Source organism: Zerene cesonia, chromosome 27 (genome assembly GCF_012273895.1).
Source record: "Zerene cesonia ecotype Mississippi chromosome 27, Zerene_cesonia_1.1, whole genome shotgun sequence".
Classification (NCBI taxonomy): domain Eukaryota; kingdom Metazoa; phylum Arthropoda; class Insecta; order Lepidoptera; family Pieridae; genus Zerene; species Zerene cesonia.
Window position 1 is genome coordinate 6686038 of NC_052128.1, and position 16530 is coordinate 6702567.

The following is a 16530-nucleotide window of genomic DNA, read 5'->3' on the forward strand; positions in this document are numbered from 1 at the left end:
CGGTTGTAAATAAGTCAATGGTTATAGTTGAATGTTGACGTGACAGTCGGTACTCGGTAGAAATATCATTCATATCTTTCATTTAAATATAAACTGATGATAAAAAAGTAAATAAATAGGCAATCGGTTTGTGACTGTCAGGGTGAACTCGTTTTGTAACGATTAGAGCGATAGTTCGTGGTCACACTGCAGTGAGACAGCACGACAACCGGGCGACTGCGAAAAAGGTTAGTGACCTCTTTTTAAAGGTTAATCACTTGCTAAATAAAATATATTCAAGATTTTTAAATTAAATAATCTCTTAAAATTAATGCTTTTTATTGATGTATTGACAGGCAAAAAGGTTTTTATCAACCGACTTCAAAAAAAGGAGGAGATTATCAATTCGACTGTATTTTTTTGGTTTTGTTACCTCGGAACTTTCGATTGAGTGAACCGAATTCGATGATTATTTTTTATTTGAAAGCCTTCCGTGTGTTCCCATTTAAATTTGATCTAGTTCTGACAATAATTGTAAATTAACAACGATGTAACTTTTTCTTAAAAATTGTTTTAGAGATGTTACTTGTTAATTTTTATTTATGGCAACGGTATACGGTACAATCCACATTCCCATACACAATTCCATTTTTTTTTTAATTTTAACTTCAACTCTTTATCGGTCTTCGGCCCTTTAAATCTTTACCGGTTAACCGGGTTTTCATCTGCAAGGAGCCACTTTTTGAAAATGACTTTTTAATTATTCCAAATGTGTATATTTGTCTTCGGGGTTTTTGAAAGTGAGCTGGAAACTATATTTACACAACTGCAAATAACTAATTAAAAACAACAAAAAAAATTAGCTCTGCATTCAAAGAGTAAAACGGGACCCTTTTATTAATAATAACACATGATTTATTTATAGAACTGATTCAATTTGTTCTAATTCAATTGTAATAACTAAGGTGTCCTTCTGCATGTCCGTCTGTATCTCATGAACAATGATAGTAAAGATAGATAGAAATTATAAAGATGATATACTTCAGTAGGTATCTGTATCTGTATTTGTGTTAAATAATAAAAAATCGAGGTTAGAATACGACAAAGAAGGCCGTGACTCTATGTAGACCCAAATATTTAATCACAAGCCTATAACATTTTTTAAATGCTATGTTAAGAAAATTACATTTAGATCAAATATTATCTTCATTTTATTGTTGTTATTTTATTTATATTTAGGTCGACGACTTGTTTATCTCCCCACTTACCGAGTCGATTGCACTTCGCGAAGCGCGGTCAGACACAGATATCATTCTCTAGAACCACAAAATGGATTATACCATTTAGAAATTAAAGACTTTTTAACAGAAACAGACTTTTAAACGCGTTAAAAAGTCTTTAATTTCTAAATGTATTTAATCGTCGCGTAAAATCACAACACAAGAAAATACTAGATACCATCATCCTCTGCATATGTCAAAACAATATCAGTTATAACATAAAATGCTAATAAACTATAACTACAGTGAGCTCCGAATTGCGTTTATCCGAAATGTTCTAAGGTTTCTAGCTAATAACATAAAAGTTCTGTTTTTATCTCTTTACTATAAGAACCAACTTTTCTTAGTGATCTTTTAAAAACTTGTAGTTTTCATTATTCCCTTTTTAAAATTAAATAAATATTTCTCTTTTTAAAATTAAATAAATTTAGAAAAAATCGTAAGGGCCTGGCTATATACAATTTTTTCAGACGCAACGAAAGGGACGCCGTCCAATCAATCATTTCAAATAAACTGGAGTTTGTTTCTTTATTCTTAGTATTCCATAACGCAAGGATTATTGTAGATTGTATGTATCGTTGTCCATAGGTATACTGCGTATACAATATTTTTACGAAAGAATCACATTTAAAACATATTTTTAGAGTTCAATGACCTTTGACCTATCGGAATCGACCCATAGTTGTTTCATAAATTAAAAATTTAAGGTGCCTTCAGAGAAGGTCAACCTTGTAATGCTAGGAAACGAACAATGACGTAGCGTGAGGCCTTATTATGATAAATTTTTAAGTAAACACTAGCCATTTCATTCTAAACTTTTTTCCTACGTGATAATTGGTAAGATATAAATCACATCAAACATTATATAACTATATTTTAATTCAGAAATAGATCGTCACATATAATTGTTTGTACTTAGCTACTTAAAATAAGATTTCTACATAATCAATAAATTCTTTAAATTAGCATTTCATAACACATTTCAGGAGGACAGCACCGTTGTATAAATAGCGTAAAAACACATCAGCGTCATGCGTCTCATAATCCTGGACGACGCGTCGACAGTGGCGGACTGGGCGGCGCGGCTCGTGCTGCAGCGCATCAAGGAGTTCGCGCCGGGCCCGGGCCGCCGCTTCGTGCTGGGGCTGCCCACGGGCGGCACGCCGCTCGGCATGTACCGCCGCCTCATCGACTTCCACCGCGAGGGCAAGGTCTCCTTCAAGTACGTGACTACGTTCAACATGGATGAATATGTCGGTGCGTACGTTATTCCCTGAGTTTTGTACATATAAAATAACAATTGGTTGATGCAGAAATATTTTAAAGGTTCTATGACTTTGTAAGGAACAAGCGGACCGCCCCGGCTTTGCCCTTTATATTATATATGTATTAGCCTATAGAACTCAGATATCGCGTTCTTATCCGTGATCACGAATATTTGGAAAACGATCCAGTTCTTAAGATCAGCGCGTTACAACAAACAACTCTTCAGCTTTATATTGTTAGTACTATGGATATAGAAAGATATAGATTTTTTTAATAGGATTAATTATGTGGGCATCATTCTACATAATATAACGAGTTTCAGATGACTAAACCACATCTACGTCTACTTAAACTACTGATAAATAACAATTCGTCCACAATTTCAGGACTTCCACGCGACCACCCCGAATCGTATCACTACTATATGTGGAATGAATTCTTCAAACACATTGACATTGACCCTGCGCACGCGCACGTGCTGGATGGCAACGCGCCCGACCTCGTGGCTGAGTGCCAGCGGTTCGAGAACCTTATCAAAGACGCTGGGGGCGTACATCTGTTTATCGGAGGTAATCTACCGCATAGACCAATTGTCCTATCCAGTGCTAAATATTAAATTTAAATCATGTATTATAGTATGTAGTATTAGTAGTATAGTATGTAATGTAGTGCTTCTGAAAGTCTAGTTAAATGAATAAGTGTTTTAGTTTAAGCTAAGATATTTTTAACTTAGAATAAATATACATATAATTCTATTACTGCTAACACCAATTTTACCCCAAATACCAATAAAATGCAATGAGTTATATATCTCCTTACCTATGTACTATATAAATCACAATATTTTATATTTGCAACATTTTAATTTGGTGTGGTACTTTAATTTGTTAAATATGTAAATAAATAAATTAATAAAGATCTATCTTATATTGTATGATTTGCAGGGATCGGCCCCGACGGGCACATCGCGTTCAACGAGCCGGGCTCGTCGCTGGTGTCGCGCACGCGCGTCAAGACGCTGGCGGCGGACACGCTGGAGGCCAACAAACGCTTCTTCGACAACGACATCGACAAGGTGCCCAAGCAGGCGCTCACCGTCGGCGTCGGCACCGTCATGGACGCCAAGGAGGTGCGTGCTGGAACTTCACTTTTCAAATGGCACAGATCAATCAATGAATAACAACTAACGTAATGTACTGTAATTTAACTCATAAGGTCTGTGCAACAATATAAGGAATGCTAAAATACCGTGTAAACCTGTATATTGTGCTTGTCCAGTCCAGTTCATCAGCATTGGAGTTTTTTTTAAATAAAATAATAAATGTTTGTCTCTGGCGGCAGGTGATGATCCTGATCACGGGCGTGCACAAGGCGCTGGCGCTGTCGAAGGCGATCGAGGAGGGCGTGAACCACATGTGGACCGTGTCCGCCTTCCAGCAGCACCCGCAGGCGCTGTTCGTGTGCGACGAGCCCGCCACCAGCGAGCTGCGCGTCAAGACTGTCAAGTATTTCAAGGTAAACATCGATTTTCTGCGCTTGGGTTTAGAAATGTGAAGACTTGTGATTGATGCACAAGAACTGAATGTAGCAATTGAGGGAAGCACGGCAAAGTTCGTTTAATCGTACTTAACCTATTTCAATATTCTAATGCATTTATTTTTTTTGTATGCCTGGGTATAACTCGGTGGCTGGAGAGGAATGCATGGGGCACACTCGCACCTCTTCACGCTTGGACATTTAGGCAATTGCACCTGTTTGCATGGAAAGTGAGTTTAAATGCCGTGTGCAGTGGTGTGACTGTGATTGTGCGTGTGCGTGCAGGCGCTGAGCGACGAGCACCTCAAGCTGATCGACGGCGCGCCCGTGGCCGTGCAACACGTTATGCACTGACGGCGGCCAGCGCCCAACTGCTGTCTGCACGCACTCACCGCGCCATAGACAACCTGCAGCCTGCAGCCAATACTAATTCATACTGCCTTATCTACAGACATTCGGAATTCGAATGCATTCTGAATTTAAGATATCACACATTCCATTAATGATGTTGTAATTGTAGCATAAGTAATTAAGATGTTTAATATTGGTGCTCCATTGCTGGATAATAACTTTAAAAATGTACAGCGTTGTTTTAATAAAGCATTCACTATAAGTAATATATAATACAAATTCATTTAGTAGTATCGTAAATACCTTATTTTATTGACAAAAATTCAGAAATCTCTAAGTACAATGGGTTTTACAGAGCCTGATGGGAGAACACAATAAGCTGATAGAGGGCACGCGGTGATGGCACCTCGTCATTTTCTGGAAGTTTCCTACGAATTGCGTAGTCTATAAAATGTATTGATCGTATATTATAACAATATTATAGGAATAACATTACGTTACTTATTTTGGTTATCGTGATTTTTTTTATGAATTAAAAATATTTTTATACTATTATTGTTGTTTCAATATTCCTCTTATTCTTCCACATATATTATATAAGCTATCTTAAGTGTATAATGTCTTTTACATTATTAGTTTTTGCGTGAAAGAGTTTTTATAAATAAAAACCGTTTTTATTTATACATATATAAAAAAAAAATTATGATAAAAAAAAAACCGAAATGAAAAAAAAATATGTTTATTTACAAAGTTATTCATACAGTACCTAAATACATTGAATTAAATCCGCCTTGTACGAAGGCTGCAACACTTAAGTTAAAATATTCTTAATTACAAAATAACAGCCTTTCTACACTATGACATAAATAGAGGTTATGTTTTAGCAAAAGTTCTTCAGCGTGATGGTTATTTTCTGTCGATTTTTGGAACATCACATGTTGAAAACAAAAATTACTAACTCCATTGATTCAAGATTCAAGAAGAAGGTTTATATGTATAATAACATCCATTAACTACTACGAATTTTATGCGAGCAGTCGCGGGCACCAGCTAGAAAATATACATGTACAATTTATATCCCTTTAATTAAACGAAATACATATTTTATTCCAACATTATCAAAAGGAAATTTTCTATTATTTAAAACAAAATTAATTGCTTAATACATATTCTCTGATTAAGGAGGCAGGAGCATAATTAAAGGAATGAATAAGGCACAGGTACTTCTTAAGTAATTCCTGCATACATAAGCAGTTTATTGGAATTTTATTTGAATGTGTATCAATCAACAATTATCAGTCTGAGTCTCTATTTGAATATAAATTATGTGTTAGATAAATTTTATTTCACCTATTACAATGGTCAAAGACCAATTTAATTATTGTAAAACTAGTTTCAGTGATGCAAATGGAACTGGGAAACAAATAGGTTTAAAATTTAATGAATACCCCTTCCTCCATAACAACAACTAGCAGGGTAATGACTTAGAACGCTCTTGATCGTCGCGTTATAGTTCCGGGGCAGCGTGCGGGGCGGCGAGCGCGCGGCACATGCGGACGAGCAGCGCGGCGAGCTGCAGAGGCGAGCCGAGCCCGTCGGCGGCGCGCAGGTGCGTGAGCCCCACCTCGCGGATCAGGACGAGCCGCACCTCCTCGCTCGCATCCAGGGTCTTGCACACACGGAATATGTTGCTCACTATGTCCTCCGCTGCATACCCCAGCTTCACTAACTTGGCTATCACCTACAGAGCAATAAGCATTTAAGTTGACAATGTTTCTGTATGGCAATCATAGAAGTAATAGACAAACTCTCATTATTGAAATATATTTCATGCATTTATAGATAATATAAAATTTTATGTATTATAAAGTTTTGAAGATGGTTGTTGTCATCAGAATAAAAAAAAATTATGGTGCTCTTAAATTGAAATTCTAAAATTAATATGATCACCTTGTAGGCCCCATGTATGTCTCCTTTGATACAAGACTCCAGCATTCCCCTGACCAGCATTGGGTGAGGCTCATCACAAACTTTAAACACATTATCAGGGCTGATGTGGCCAAAGCCTTGTGCGGTGGACTGTAGGTTGTTGAGGGCTGAACGCAGGTCACCCTGTGCTGTGAACACTACTGCATTTACACCCTCCTCTGTATAAGACAAGTTTTCCTTCTTGCAAACCTCAATTACCTGTAAAAAAAAAAAAAAAATTATAAGCTCATATGTTCCTAAAAATATAATCTCATTATGACTTACCAATAAAATTTTAGCACCCAAAAACATAACATGCAAGTACTATCACAATAACTTAACTCATTTTTTAAGTATTAATAATTGGAAAATATATCAATGCTGTGAAATGCAAAAAAATAAAGGTGTGTCTGCGATTCACACACAATAGAAGTGAAACTACAGTAATATAAAATAGTATGTATATTTCTGTCTCTTTTTTTGCCGGCTTCATTCTACTCATTTTTGTATTTGCATCTCTTACCTGTCGTTTTTCTGTTGCATCAGGTTTGAAATCACAACGATTCTTAAGAAGTTTCATTTCAATAAAAAAAAGCAAACACACTATTCAAAATCTTATTTGAAGCAAACCTTTGCTAATATTTGTGCATCAGTAAGCCGTGAATATCGAAGCACAGCACAGCGGGATTGTATGGGCTCTATGATCTTCTCACTATTGTTAGCTGCCAGAGCAAATCTAGTTGTGCTTGAGTACAGCTCCATAGTCCTGCGGAGAGCTTGCTGAGCTCCATCTGTCATGCTGTCTGCTTCGTCTAGGATAACAATCTTATGCCTGCCTGGGGGTAGTGTCACCTTAAAATGTGAAGACATATAAGTAGTTAAGTTTAAACTTGTGTTAAAGATTATGTACTAACATTTGATAGCCGCATCATACCTTTTGCTGAGCAAACATTTTAATTTTGTTACGGACAACATCTATACCACGATCATTCGACGCATTCAATTCTAAAACTGCATCTTTAAATGCGGACCCGAGAAGAGCCCGAGCCAAACACAAAATAGTGGTTGTTTTACCGACGCCCGGTGGTCCAGCGATAATTATATTGGGTGCATTGCCAGCTCTTGCAAACACGGCTAATCGCGATACGGTATCTTCATTTCCAACTATGTCATTAAATGTTTGTGGACGATACTTTTCTATCCACGGTAAATGTGCAGTCTTATTAGACGTCGTTGTTGGTTTAGGAGGCGCAGGTCCTGCTTCGTCCACTTCCATAATAGTAACATCATCATCACTCATTTTGTACTAAATTTGATAATTAAACTTAGTCGATATTTCTCAATTTACAGCTGAAAGATATTTTTCAAACCGAATAGTAAGTACAATTAAAAGTATAAAGTTTAGAAACCCGCGCGCTGTACAAAAATTTGACAATTGATGACATTGGGGATTTGACATTTGCATTTTTTTATTTCATCCCAAATTCCGGTAGCCAACAATATGGTAGAGGACTACATTTTAAATACATAATTTGATAATAATTAACCGGGCTTTACGCAACAGCTAGTACTTTGTTTACACTTGCGTATTTATTAGGTATTCGCCTGGCTATTGTGTAAGTGTGCCATTAGGAATAGACATAAGACACTTGATATAGTAATAATTATTGTCAGACTACAATTTTTGAATTTGACGTCATCCGTCATTATGTGCATTGTATGTTGTAAACATGTTTAATGTTTCATTGTGTTGATTAATATATATTTTTAATTGTTATTCTGGACCCCTCTAATACTACTCATCTTTTAGTTATATTTTATTGTTACAATCTGTTTCAAAAGGCTAACATATATGAAGATTCAGAATTTTATTGATATACGATTTTTTTGATTGATGAATCATCACTCACTATATCAAATTAAACTTTAACTTTAATATCCACCATCAGGTAAGAATAAATTTGATTACCTCACAGGAATGTGACAACAACTAAAAGATCGAAAAAAAACTTATTTTCGAAAATTCCAATGAAAGTAAAGGCAGTGTAGCTTCAAACAAGCAGATCAAAATTTTACACTTTCATTTTGATACATTAGAAGCAGCAATAATGGAGTGGCTGTTCGGACACCGCATGACCCCCGAGGAGATGCTGCGCAAGAACCAGCGCGCGCTCAACAAAGCCATGCGCGACCTCGACCGGGAACGGCTCAAGATGGAGCAACAAGAGAAAAAGGTTATTGCCGACATCAAGAAACTGGCCAAAGAAGGACAAATGGTATGATGGACAATACTTTGGAAGTTTTATTACAATAAGCAGCTGTCTCTGCATTTGTTGTAGATACAGTTGGTAATAAATTATTGTTATTAAGATACAAATGTCTGTTGTATGATACCATCTTGTAAAAAAGTCAAGTCATTTCCCTTTGTATTGATTGGATATTAATCCCATTGTTCTGCTTGTTCTAATATTTTATATGACACACTTATCTATCTCTGTATATTTTATGTGCTCTTTGTGTTACTTAAATGTTTATCTCTCATTGACTGATGCATCTAAAAAAACGAAAGGTGTACTGAAACAGGTCTATTGGAAATCCTGCACTGTCAAGTCAGTCCTTAAGCACTGACATTAGTCATGTTAAGTATCTATATCTAAAATTGATGGTACTTAAACTACTCATTGCAGGATGCTGTAAAAATAATGGCAAAAGATCTTGTCCGTACGCGTCGTTATGTGCGCAAGTTCATGATCATGAAGGCCAACATCCAGGCTGTGTCACTAAAGATCCAGACACTGAAATCACAGAGCAGTATGGCGCAGGCGATGCGCGGCGTCACGCGCGCCATGGCCACCATGAACCGGCAGCTCAATGTGCCGCAGATACAGAAGATCTTGCAGGTTTTTCATTGCTTCCCTTACCACTTGTTGATAAAAAAAAACATTTTTAAATATAAACTTTGGCCCTATAGAATGATTAAATCAATTGCGAAATACTAAGTCAAATATAATTGCTAATTTAATGAAGATAAAAACATTAGTTAATTTTAGGAATTTGAGAAGCAGTCCGAAATAATGGATATGAAGGAGGAGATGATGAATGATTCAATTGATGAAGCCATGGAGGCTGATGATGATGAAGAGGAAAGGTATATTTTGGTTTTCTTTTGGTATCAGAATAATAACTTAGTTTCAGTGACTTGTTCATGTGACCGTGTGACACACTATACAGATAATTATTTTATATGATCATTAAGTTACAAGTGTGTACAATGAGCAGGGAAGAAACTGGCTCTCTTAACACAGGTTATTCATAGCAAGAGAGCCAGAGCCTCTCAAGCAAATTGTACAATTATCAAGGTGAAATTAAGATTTATTGTTATTTATTTTTAAATTTACTTGAAATGTGCTGAGAAACTCTACACAGCAACGCTCCTTTAAATTAAATTGTCTTGTCTTAACAAATTATGTATATTTACAGTGACGCTGTTGTTTCCCAAATTCTGGATGAACTGGGATTGCAGCTCAATGATCAATTGTCAGGTCTGCCGCAAGCCACTGGGTCTCTTGCCGTCTCAGGTATAGCAAAAGATAAAGATTTATTAATTTATTTAATTTTCTTATTGGAATATTCATGTTGACAATTTTTATAAAGAATGTATCTTTTTAGTTCGAAAAATATCAAAACGACTGCATACCAGATTGTCGTGTACTATATTCCTAGTTGAGGTGACCGTCGTGTTTGATTTGTGTTGAATCTATATATTTTTGTTAAATAAACGATTTTTTTGTGAAAACTAAATACATACTATCCTTTGGTCGTGCAGCGAAAACGCCGGCGAGCCCCACAGCGGCGGCGGCCAACGGCGGCGCCGCGCTCAGCGACGCGGACGCCGAGCTGCAGGCGCGCCTCGACAACCTGCGCCGCGAGTGAGCACCGCCCGGCCCCCCCCGCTCTCGCCCCCCCGCATACGAAAACGCGCCCACACACACACCCACGCTTCCCCCTTCCCCCACACACAAACGCGCCCCTCCCCCCCTGACTCACACACTCACACACACACACTCCTCCCCCTTTGTCTATTGCCCGAAGCGTTTACAATACGTTAATATTAACGAGAAGCGAGCATGAACACGCCACATACATACTCCCCATTCATCACTCTGTGATGTGCGATCTGTTAAGAGATACAATCAATTTATGCTTATCATCACGTTACATATTGCTCAGTCAAAACCACTGAAACCATTTTAGTCAAGTAAATAATGATTTGTCTGGAAGAATCTATAATTTGGCGGAATTGTCCAATATTGTTTTTAAAATTAAATAAATTAAGGTATGTAAAATTGAAAGAATCAATACTTCCAGCCACTGAACAATAATAATTTATACCAATAATTACAATAAACGAATTAACCATCTATCCACGCTATGTATATGTACCTAATGATCTACTTTATCTGGCCACTGACATCCGCGAGGGATGTGTGAACAGTCAAGTTATATAACTGAGATTTTTTGCTGCATAGAGCTTGTGTAACTTTATATTTGTATAATGTACGAATAATTATAAAAATTATTACTTTGTTAAGTTTGTAAATACATATAAAATATTATAATATTTTTTTAGGTATTTTTATTTTGTCTCTTGGTGCAGATATCTCCCTTGTTGTAGATTTCAATACAGTAACATTTAAAAATTACCCTTTTTTAAGTCACAGTTGGCAATGGAGCTGGTGGGACGCCTGATGGTAAGCGCTACCACCGCCCATGAACATTTTGAGAAGCATAAGGTCCATTGCAGACGTTACGCTACAACTAGATTGCCGACATTAAATTGGGAAGGGATTAAGAAAGGATTAGTAAGAGGAATAAAGAAAAGGACTGGGAAGGGTAAGGAAAAAGATATGGGCCTCCGGCTCCCGCACTCGCCGAACGAAACAAAGCCGAATGCTATTTCACGTCGGTCTTCTGTGGGGGTGTGGTACTTCCCCGTTGCGAGCTGGCCCAATTCGTGCTGAAACGTGCTCAACTACCACATACAAAAATTTCTGTAAAAGCAGTAATAAAACACGACGATTTCATTATTATTTTATATTGTACATAACATCGATATAAAACCCAATTAAACATCTAATAGTATAACATTAAAATATGAAATAGTACATTACTTAACAATAATATTTTCTACAATAAAATGAAATGGTCTAAGCTACGCTAGACGATTAGTGAACTGACAATTATAAGACACCAGACCCAGTAAGTTAGGCACGTGCTATGAACATATTTAAATCGGCGTCTTGTGCTCCGTGTGGCGACGGTCATGTTCTTGAGTACACACCAGAGCGGGGTTTAAAATATTGTATTTTAGTGTCTTTCAGAACGAACTTTGTGATATAGAATAATAAAGGGAAAATTAGTGACATCACGCAAATATTCGGCGGTTTGAAAACTACTTATTTGATGTAGTGATACAATCAAAACAATGACCGGATGTATGTATCACTGTGAATATTTTGTAAATGCTATAAAACCAATGCGAGAAAACGGGGAAGACGAAAGGACATCAGGTCCAAGGGAAGTTTTCTAATTCTAATTTCTTGTTTCTTTTTCTAATTTTTGATTAAATCTATTTCTAATTTTTGTTTGCTACATTCATTTTGTTGGCCCTAAAGTTAACTAGATGAACACAACGCCGCAAGACTTACATAGCACGTGACATCTTAATGAATAGTCAAGTATTAGTTACCTTAGTAAATAATATTATCACAAAATACGTTAAATATATCGATAACCGTGTCATTAAGATATGTGTTACTTACCTAGACCCTACTCTGCAAGTTACTAAATCCAAGCAGATCAATGTATTTTTAAGTGCAGAGATTCAGTAAAAACCGATGCATAACTATATTCAATACATTACTTATTAGAATATGAATTCCACGGAATGTAAATCAACTGTTAAACGCAAACATATCACTTGCTTAAATAGTATACCTTCTAGATATACTTATATCCCGGTTTATTAGAGAGTGGAATTTAAAATGACGGTGCTTATGACTTATAATGTTTCCTCGCTTGCACACTCGTGCCGTCTACACTCACTCTCTAAACTATATTCAACGAAGTGCAGCGCTTACGTTTGACGCATAGACTTTACATTTTAATAGCGAGTGTTCTCTGAAGGATTTGTTTATAATTTCGTAATATTCGTGAAACGATTTTGAGTTTAATATAATAGCATACTTAATAACACTTATTTATATTATTTCATATATCGCTGTAATGCAGTTTATAAATACAATAAAATCATTTCGAATAAAATAAATAAATGAATATGAAATGTTTATTTTGGAATATAAAATAGTATATCGTAGGAAACGAGAGGACCATATTGAGATTGCCATCTTAAAACTTGAATTAGATCAGTGGAATGTAGCAAGAAACATTTCCTAATCAATCCGAATAGAATTTAAAATTTTTCTCAGTCTTATAAAATAGATCTAATTGAACTACTACTACCGAACACTTCAATTGGTCTGAAGTTTATAGCTGTGCGTTAATATTTCGTGAGAAACTATGATTCAAAGAAATCTACCTACAAACAAGGAAGACTACAATATACAAATCAAGGGCTTATTCATTCACTAAAATGTTTCGAGTCTACTAAATTATGGCTTCTATTATACTCACAGATAATGGGTTACAGCTGCACAAACTTCTTATTTATTTTTGATGGGAAAAAACAAATGCCCACCTAAGAGATGCTACTTACCTAGGTACTTCCCTTTCTACTGTTATAAATAACCCGACTTAAGACAGGGGATAAGACGACACATATAAAAGTGTATGCGATACATCTATAATTATGGGCTCATAAACATTATAACACGCTTCCACTAGCACTCTGTGCAATGTGGAGAGTACGGTAAGGAGTCGTTACTCCTCTAATCGCCAATTGTTTTTGAACTCGGATAGTTCTGTGGAATTAGTCGGTACACTATCACAGAAAAATTGTATCTGATCTCACTTGGTATTCATGCTCTTCGCACAGGAAGAAAACAATTATCGCTTAATTACTAAGATAATAAACTTATTAATAAAAAGGTATAAATTATATATATAGATTGAACCAACAATGAACATGGTTGTAAACGGACAAAATGAGCAAAGAGTAACAACGATATCGTTGTTACATTGTGTTGTTTTCTGTATAATAAATATCTCAACTTTCAAGTAAGACACGATTTTGAAGTCTTCGTGTATGAATCGGCTACATGAAATCGATATAACTTACGGGGAACTTAATAGTTCTAACATAAATTTTCCTTTGGCACTACTTGTGTAAAATCGGCTATTCCTAATATATGAATTATAACAAGTTTTGTCACATTGTTCCAAGTTAAACATAAAATAAGACACGTGCGTGAGAGATACCTAGATGAAACAAAGTAAACGTAACCGTGCCGGCCTGGTGGGAAGACTTCATTGGCGACGTTAATACGAGAAACACACAGTCTCGCATTATTTGGCTTCGATAACATTTGGCTGAGCCGGCTCGACGACGCGCGGCGGCTGTTGCAAGGCGCTCAATGCGATGCACAATTGGCCCAAGTAATACGTCGACATCACCAAAACCTGATCAAGATTAATTATATTATATGGAAAATAAAATAAAATATTTAAAAAGTATAAATATCTAAACTAAAACAACAACTCACTTGCTTGTAGGGCACGGGGCCGCCGAACAGGCTGTACGCCAATATGGCGTCCGAGAGCAGAAACAGCAGAGCGCCGAGGCGCTGGCGGCCCGGGCGCGCCGCGCCGCGCCACGCCATGGTGGCCAGCAGCAGCGCGTACAGCGGCACCGCCACGCGCAGCGCGCCCGGCGGCGACAGCGCGCGCAGGAACAGCGCCGCCGCGCCGTACGCCGCCGCGCCGCCCCACGTGCGCAGCGGCCGCAGCCCGAACGCGCTGATGTAGGCCACGTGCGCGCCCGCGAACGCGCCCATCCCCGCGACGAAGTACTGCGGCCACACCAGGCACACGTCGCCCGCCGCCGACAGCGCCAGCCCCGCGGCGACGCGGCGCGCGTACGCGTCGTGCGGCGAGCGCCCGCGCGCGCGCAGCGCCACGCACAGCAGCAGGCACAGGATCGGCGCGCACTTGAACGCCGCCACCGACACGGACGGCGCGCCGCCGCACCCCACGGTGAAGTAAATGCATACCGCTTTGAAGAACGGTACGAGCCGCCCGCCTTCGCTCACCCGCTTTAACTGAAATGATTATAAAGAAAATTCTGTTTAATATTATTACGTCACATAGAACTTACATTCTATTCGTACACTTCAAAATCTTTTTCTGCTGTTTTATGCAAAATAGGCATTTATGTAGTACTGACAAATTGACTTAATAAAATATGAGCTTATATATTATAACGCTATCACTGTCGATGCAGCAAACATATTATTCAAAGGACTCCTTGCGTTAAATAATAAAAAGCAACAATCCATGAACTCTACTTATAAATAAATTCGGCTAAAAAGCAGATTTTGTGCATGTACCAGCGTGATCCAAAGTAATGATAATCAGGTATTTTCTGTACTTACTAATAAAAATATAAAATATTTTCTTGTTTTTCCTCCTTCATTTTTCCATTTGAGATTTGAATATAAAACGTACCACCACAATAGAAGAAAACAAGATTCGAGATCATGATCAACAACTTTTGTTTAAAACAAGAACTCTATTAAGTGTGTACTGCAATCGCAAACACGGCAACAGATTAATGTATCTGAGGTGAAATGTCGACAGACGAAGGACATCGCGATAGACGCCCATCGTATTTGCGATTGGGATTCGAACCTACTCTTTTTGCCAAATCTCTTCATCTTCCCTCGGCTTCTGGTCCACCTTTGAGCAGAGAAATTTGAAAACAATAAAGAAATTATGGCCACTGTTGAGGGTTTTTTTGGAGGGTTTATAAAGGTATTGAAAGTCTTGTGAGGAGTATTTTTAAACGATAGGTACTTTTAGTCTTTCTTTTAATAATATTTATTATCATTACTTTTGGATCACCCCTAGTATTTATATTGTACATGATTGTATTTTCTAGAAATAAAGCGGTGCGATTTATCATAAAATGTTTTATAAAATACTGGAATGAGTTCGCGTATTATGTGACGACGTCCAGCAAGGGCCAGAAAAGGGCAACATGATCCTAGCATACGCCATACGGGGACAAAACTTACTAAATCTGGTGATACTAAATTAACCGAGAAAAGGGAACCTTTGTATAATTTCTGTATATTACGTCACTGCAGGTGGCAATAGCTCATTAATCTATATCGCAAATCCTCGAGTAAATCACAAAGAGCAATGATTACCCTTCAAGTGGATGCCCTCAGTTGACCGATATCAAAACATGGGTGTGATAAATGGTTGAGGAAAATGTTTTAAAATGACAATAGCACAACAAAAAAAAATCTAACTTTTAAAGCTTTATTGCGTAAATAGTATATTGCGACTAAGCATATAGATAAGAAATTTTTACCGCGTATAATAATTGATAAGCGAGATAAATTGTTAATGAAGGTCTCATCATATTTCGACGGTCAACGATCATATTGTATGCGACTGGTGGACAAATGATTCGTGAAAAATATGACTTACAGGAGAATCTACTGTTCCCCATTTTATTCACACTAGCTGTGACCCGCGGTTGAAACCGCGTAAGTCCATATCCCGTAAGAATATCGGTATAAAAAGTGCCTATGTGTTATTTCACTTGTCCAGCTATCTACGAAGCAAATTTCATTGCAATCGGTTCAGTAGTTTTTGCGTGAAAGAGTAACAGACGCACACATACATATGCATCCATCCTCACAAACTTTCGCATTTATAGTATTATTATTCGCCAATAGATATCAGGAAAAGTCATAATAAATTGGGACTACTCAAACGCCTCTTATTTGTTAAAAAAGTAAGTTTAAGTCGATAAAACACGAATAAAACAAGAATATGACATTTTCTAAAAAAGATTCCTAGCTAGATCGATTTATCGCCCCCGAAACCCCCCCATTATACAAAATTTAATGAAAATCGTTGGAGCCGATTCCGAGATTCCAATTATATATATTATCATTTCTAT

The 16530-nt window shown here is 37.3% G+C and overlaps 4 protein-coding genes across 6 annotated transcripts in view; 2 read left to right on the forward strand and 2 right to left on the reverse strand.

Annotated features, from left to right (window-relative positions):
- Positions 1-4961, forward strand: LOC119837363 (glucosamine-6-phosphate isomerase). Of its 2 annotated transcripts, none has more exons than XM_038362927.1 (6): positions 1-227; positions 2246-2516; positions 2912-3094; positions 3470-3654; positions 3867-4040; positions 4768-4961. In XM_038362927.1, exons 2-6 carry the CDS (start codon positions 2291-2293, stop codon positions 4810-4812), a joined length of 813 nt encoding a protein of 270 aa, XP_038218855.1. In that variant the 5' UTR covers positions 1-227; positions 2246-2290; the 3' UTR covers positions 4813-4961. The 2 variants fall into 2 exon arrangements, with proteins under 2 accessions (XP_038218855.1, XP_038218854.1); XM_038362926.1 differs by lacking the exon at positions 4768-4961 and adding an exon at positions 4347-4761.
- Positions 4962-5149: 188 nt separating this feature from the next.
- On the reverse strand, positions 5150-7804 carry LOC119837405 (replication factor C subunit 2). Its single transcript, XM_038362977.1, has 4 exons — positions 7315-7804; positions 7011-7232; positions 6363-6599; positions 5150-6153 (listed from the first exon to the last, which is right to left on the reverse strand). The coding sequence occupies exons 1-4, from the start codon at positions 7678-7680 to the stop codon at positions 5920-5922; spliced, it is 1059 nt and encodes a 352-aa protein (XP_038218905.1). The 5' UTR covers positions 7681-7804; the 3' UTR covers positions 5150-5919.
- A 59-nt stretch (positions 7805-7863) lies between these two features.
- LOC119837406 (charged multivesicular body protein 2a) lies at positions 7864-10943 on the forward strand. Of its 2 annotated transcripts, none has more exons than XM_038362979.1 (6): positions 7864-7996; positions 8478-8656; positions 9068-9280; positions 9431-9528; positions 9861-9958; positions 10207-10943. In XM_038362979.1, the coding sequence occupies exons 2-6, from the start codon at positions 8489-8491 to the stop codon at positions 10311-10313; spliced, it is 684 nt and encodes a 227-aa protein (XP_038218907.1). In that variant the 5' UTR covers positions 7864-7996; positions 8478-8488; the 3' UTR covers positions 10314-10943. The 2 variants fall into 2 exon arrangements, with proteins under 2 accessions (XP_038218907.1, XP_038218906.1); XM_038362978.1 differs by lacking the exon at positions 7864-7996 and adding an exon at positions 8071-8329.
- A 516-nt stretch (positions 10944-11459) lies between these two features.
- LOC119837382 (lysoplasmalogenase-like protein TMEM86A) overlaps positions 11460-16530 on the reverse strand; it is a 9642-nt gene continuing 4571 nt past the window's right edge. The window contains exons 2-3 of the mRNA XM_038362950.1: positions 14102-14656; positions 11460-14018 (exon numbers count right to left, since the gene is read on the reverse strand). Coding sequence (XP_038218878.1) covers positions 13905-14018; positions 14102-14656 — 669 coding nt within the window. The 3' untranslated portion in view covers positions 11460-13904. The remainder of the gene's footprint in view (positions 14019-14101; positions 14657-16530) is intronic.

What these genes read in the sequence shown, in the direction of transcription:
- LOC119837363 (XM_038362926.1), top strand. Translation starts at nt 2,291, where the DNA reads ATGCGTCTCATAATCCTGGACGACGCGTCGACAGTGGCGGACTGGGCG. An exon ending in CAACATGGATGAATATGTCG is followed by an intron (nt 2,517 to 2,911) that starts GTGCGTACGTTA and finishes CCACAATTTCAG; the next exon opens with GACTTCCACGCGACCACCCC. An exon ending in CCGTCATGGACGCCAAGGAG is followed by an intron (nt 3,655 to 3,866) that starts GTGCGTGCTGGA and finishes CTCTGGCGGCAG; the next exon opens with GTGATGATCCTGATCACGGG.
- LOC119837405 (XM_038362977.1), bottom strand. Translation starts at nt 7,680, where the DNA reads ATGAGTGATGATGATGTTACTATTATGGAAGTGGACGAAGCAGGACCT. An exon ending in AAATGTTTGCTCAGCAAAAG is followed by an intron (nt 7,233 to 7,314) that starts GTATGATGCGGC and finishes TCACATTTTAAG; the next exon opens with GTGACACTACCCCCAGGCAG. An exon ending in ACATACATGGGGCCTACAAG is followed by an intron (nt 6,154 to 6,362) that starts GTGATCATATTA and finishes ATTGCTCTGTAG; the next exon opens with GTGATAGCCAAGTTAGTGAA.
- LOC119837406 (XM_038362979.1), top strand. Translation starts at nt 8,489, where the DNA reads ATGGAGTGGCTGTTCGGACACCGCATGACCCCCGAGGAGATGCTGCGC. An exon ending in AGATACAGAAGATCTTGCAG is followed by an intron (nt 9,281 to 9,430) that starts GTTTTTCATTGC and finishes AGTTAATTTTAG; the next exon opens with GAATTTGAGAAGCAGTCCGA. An exon ending in GATGATGATGAAGAGGAAAG is followed by an intron (nt 9,529 to 9,860) that starts GTATATTTTGGT and finishes GTATATTTACAG; the next exon opens with TGACGCTGTTGTTTCCCAAA.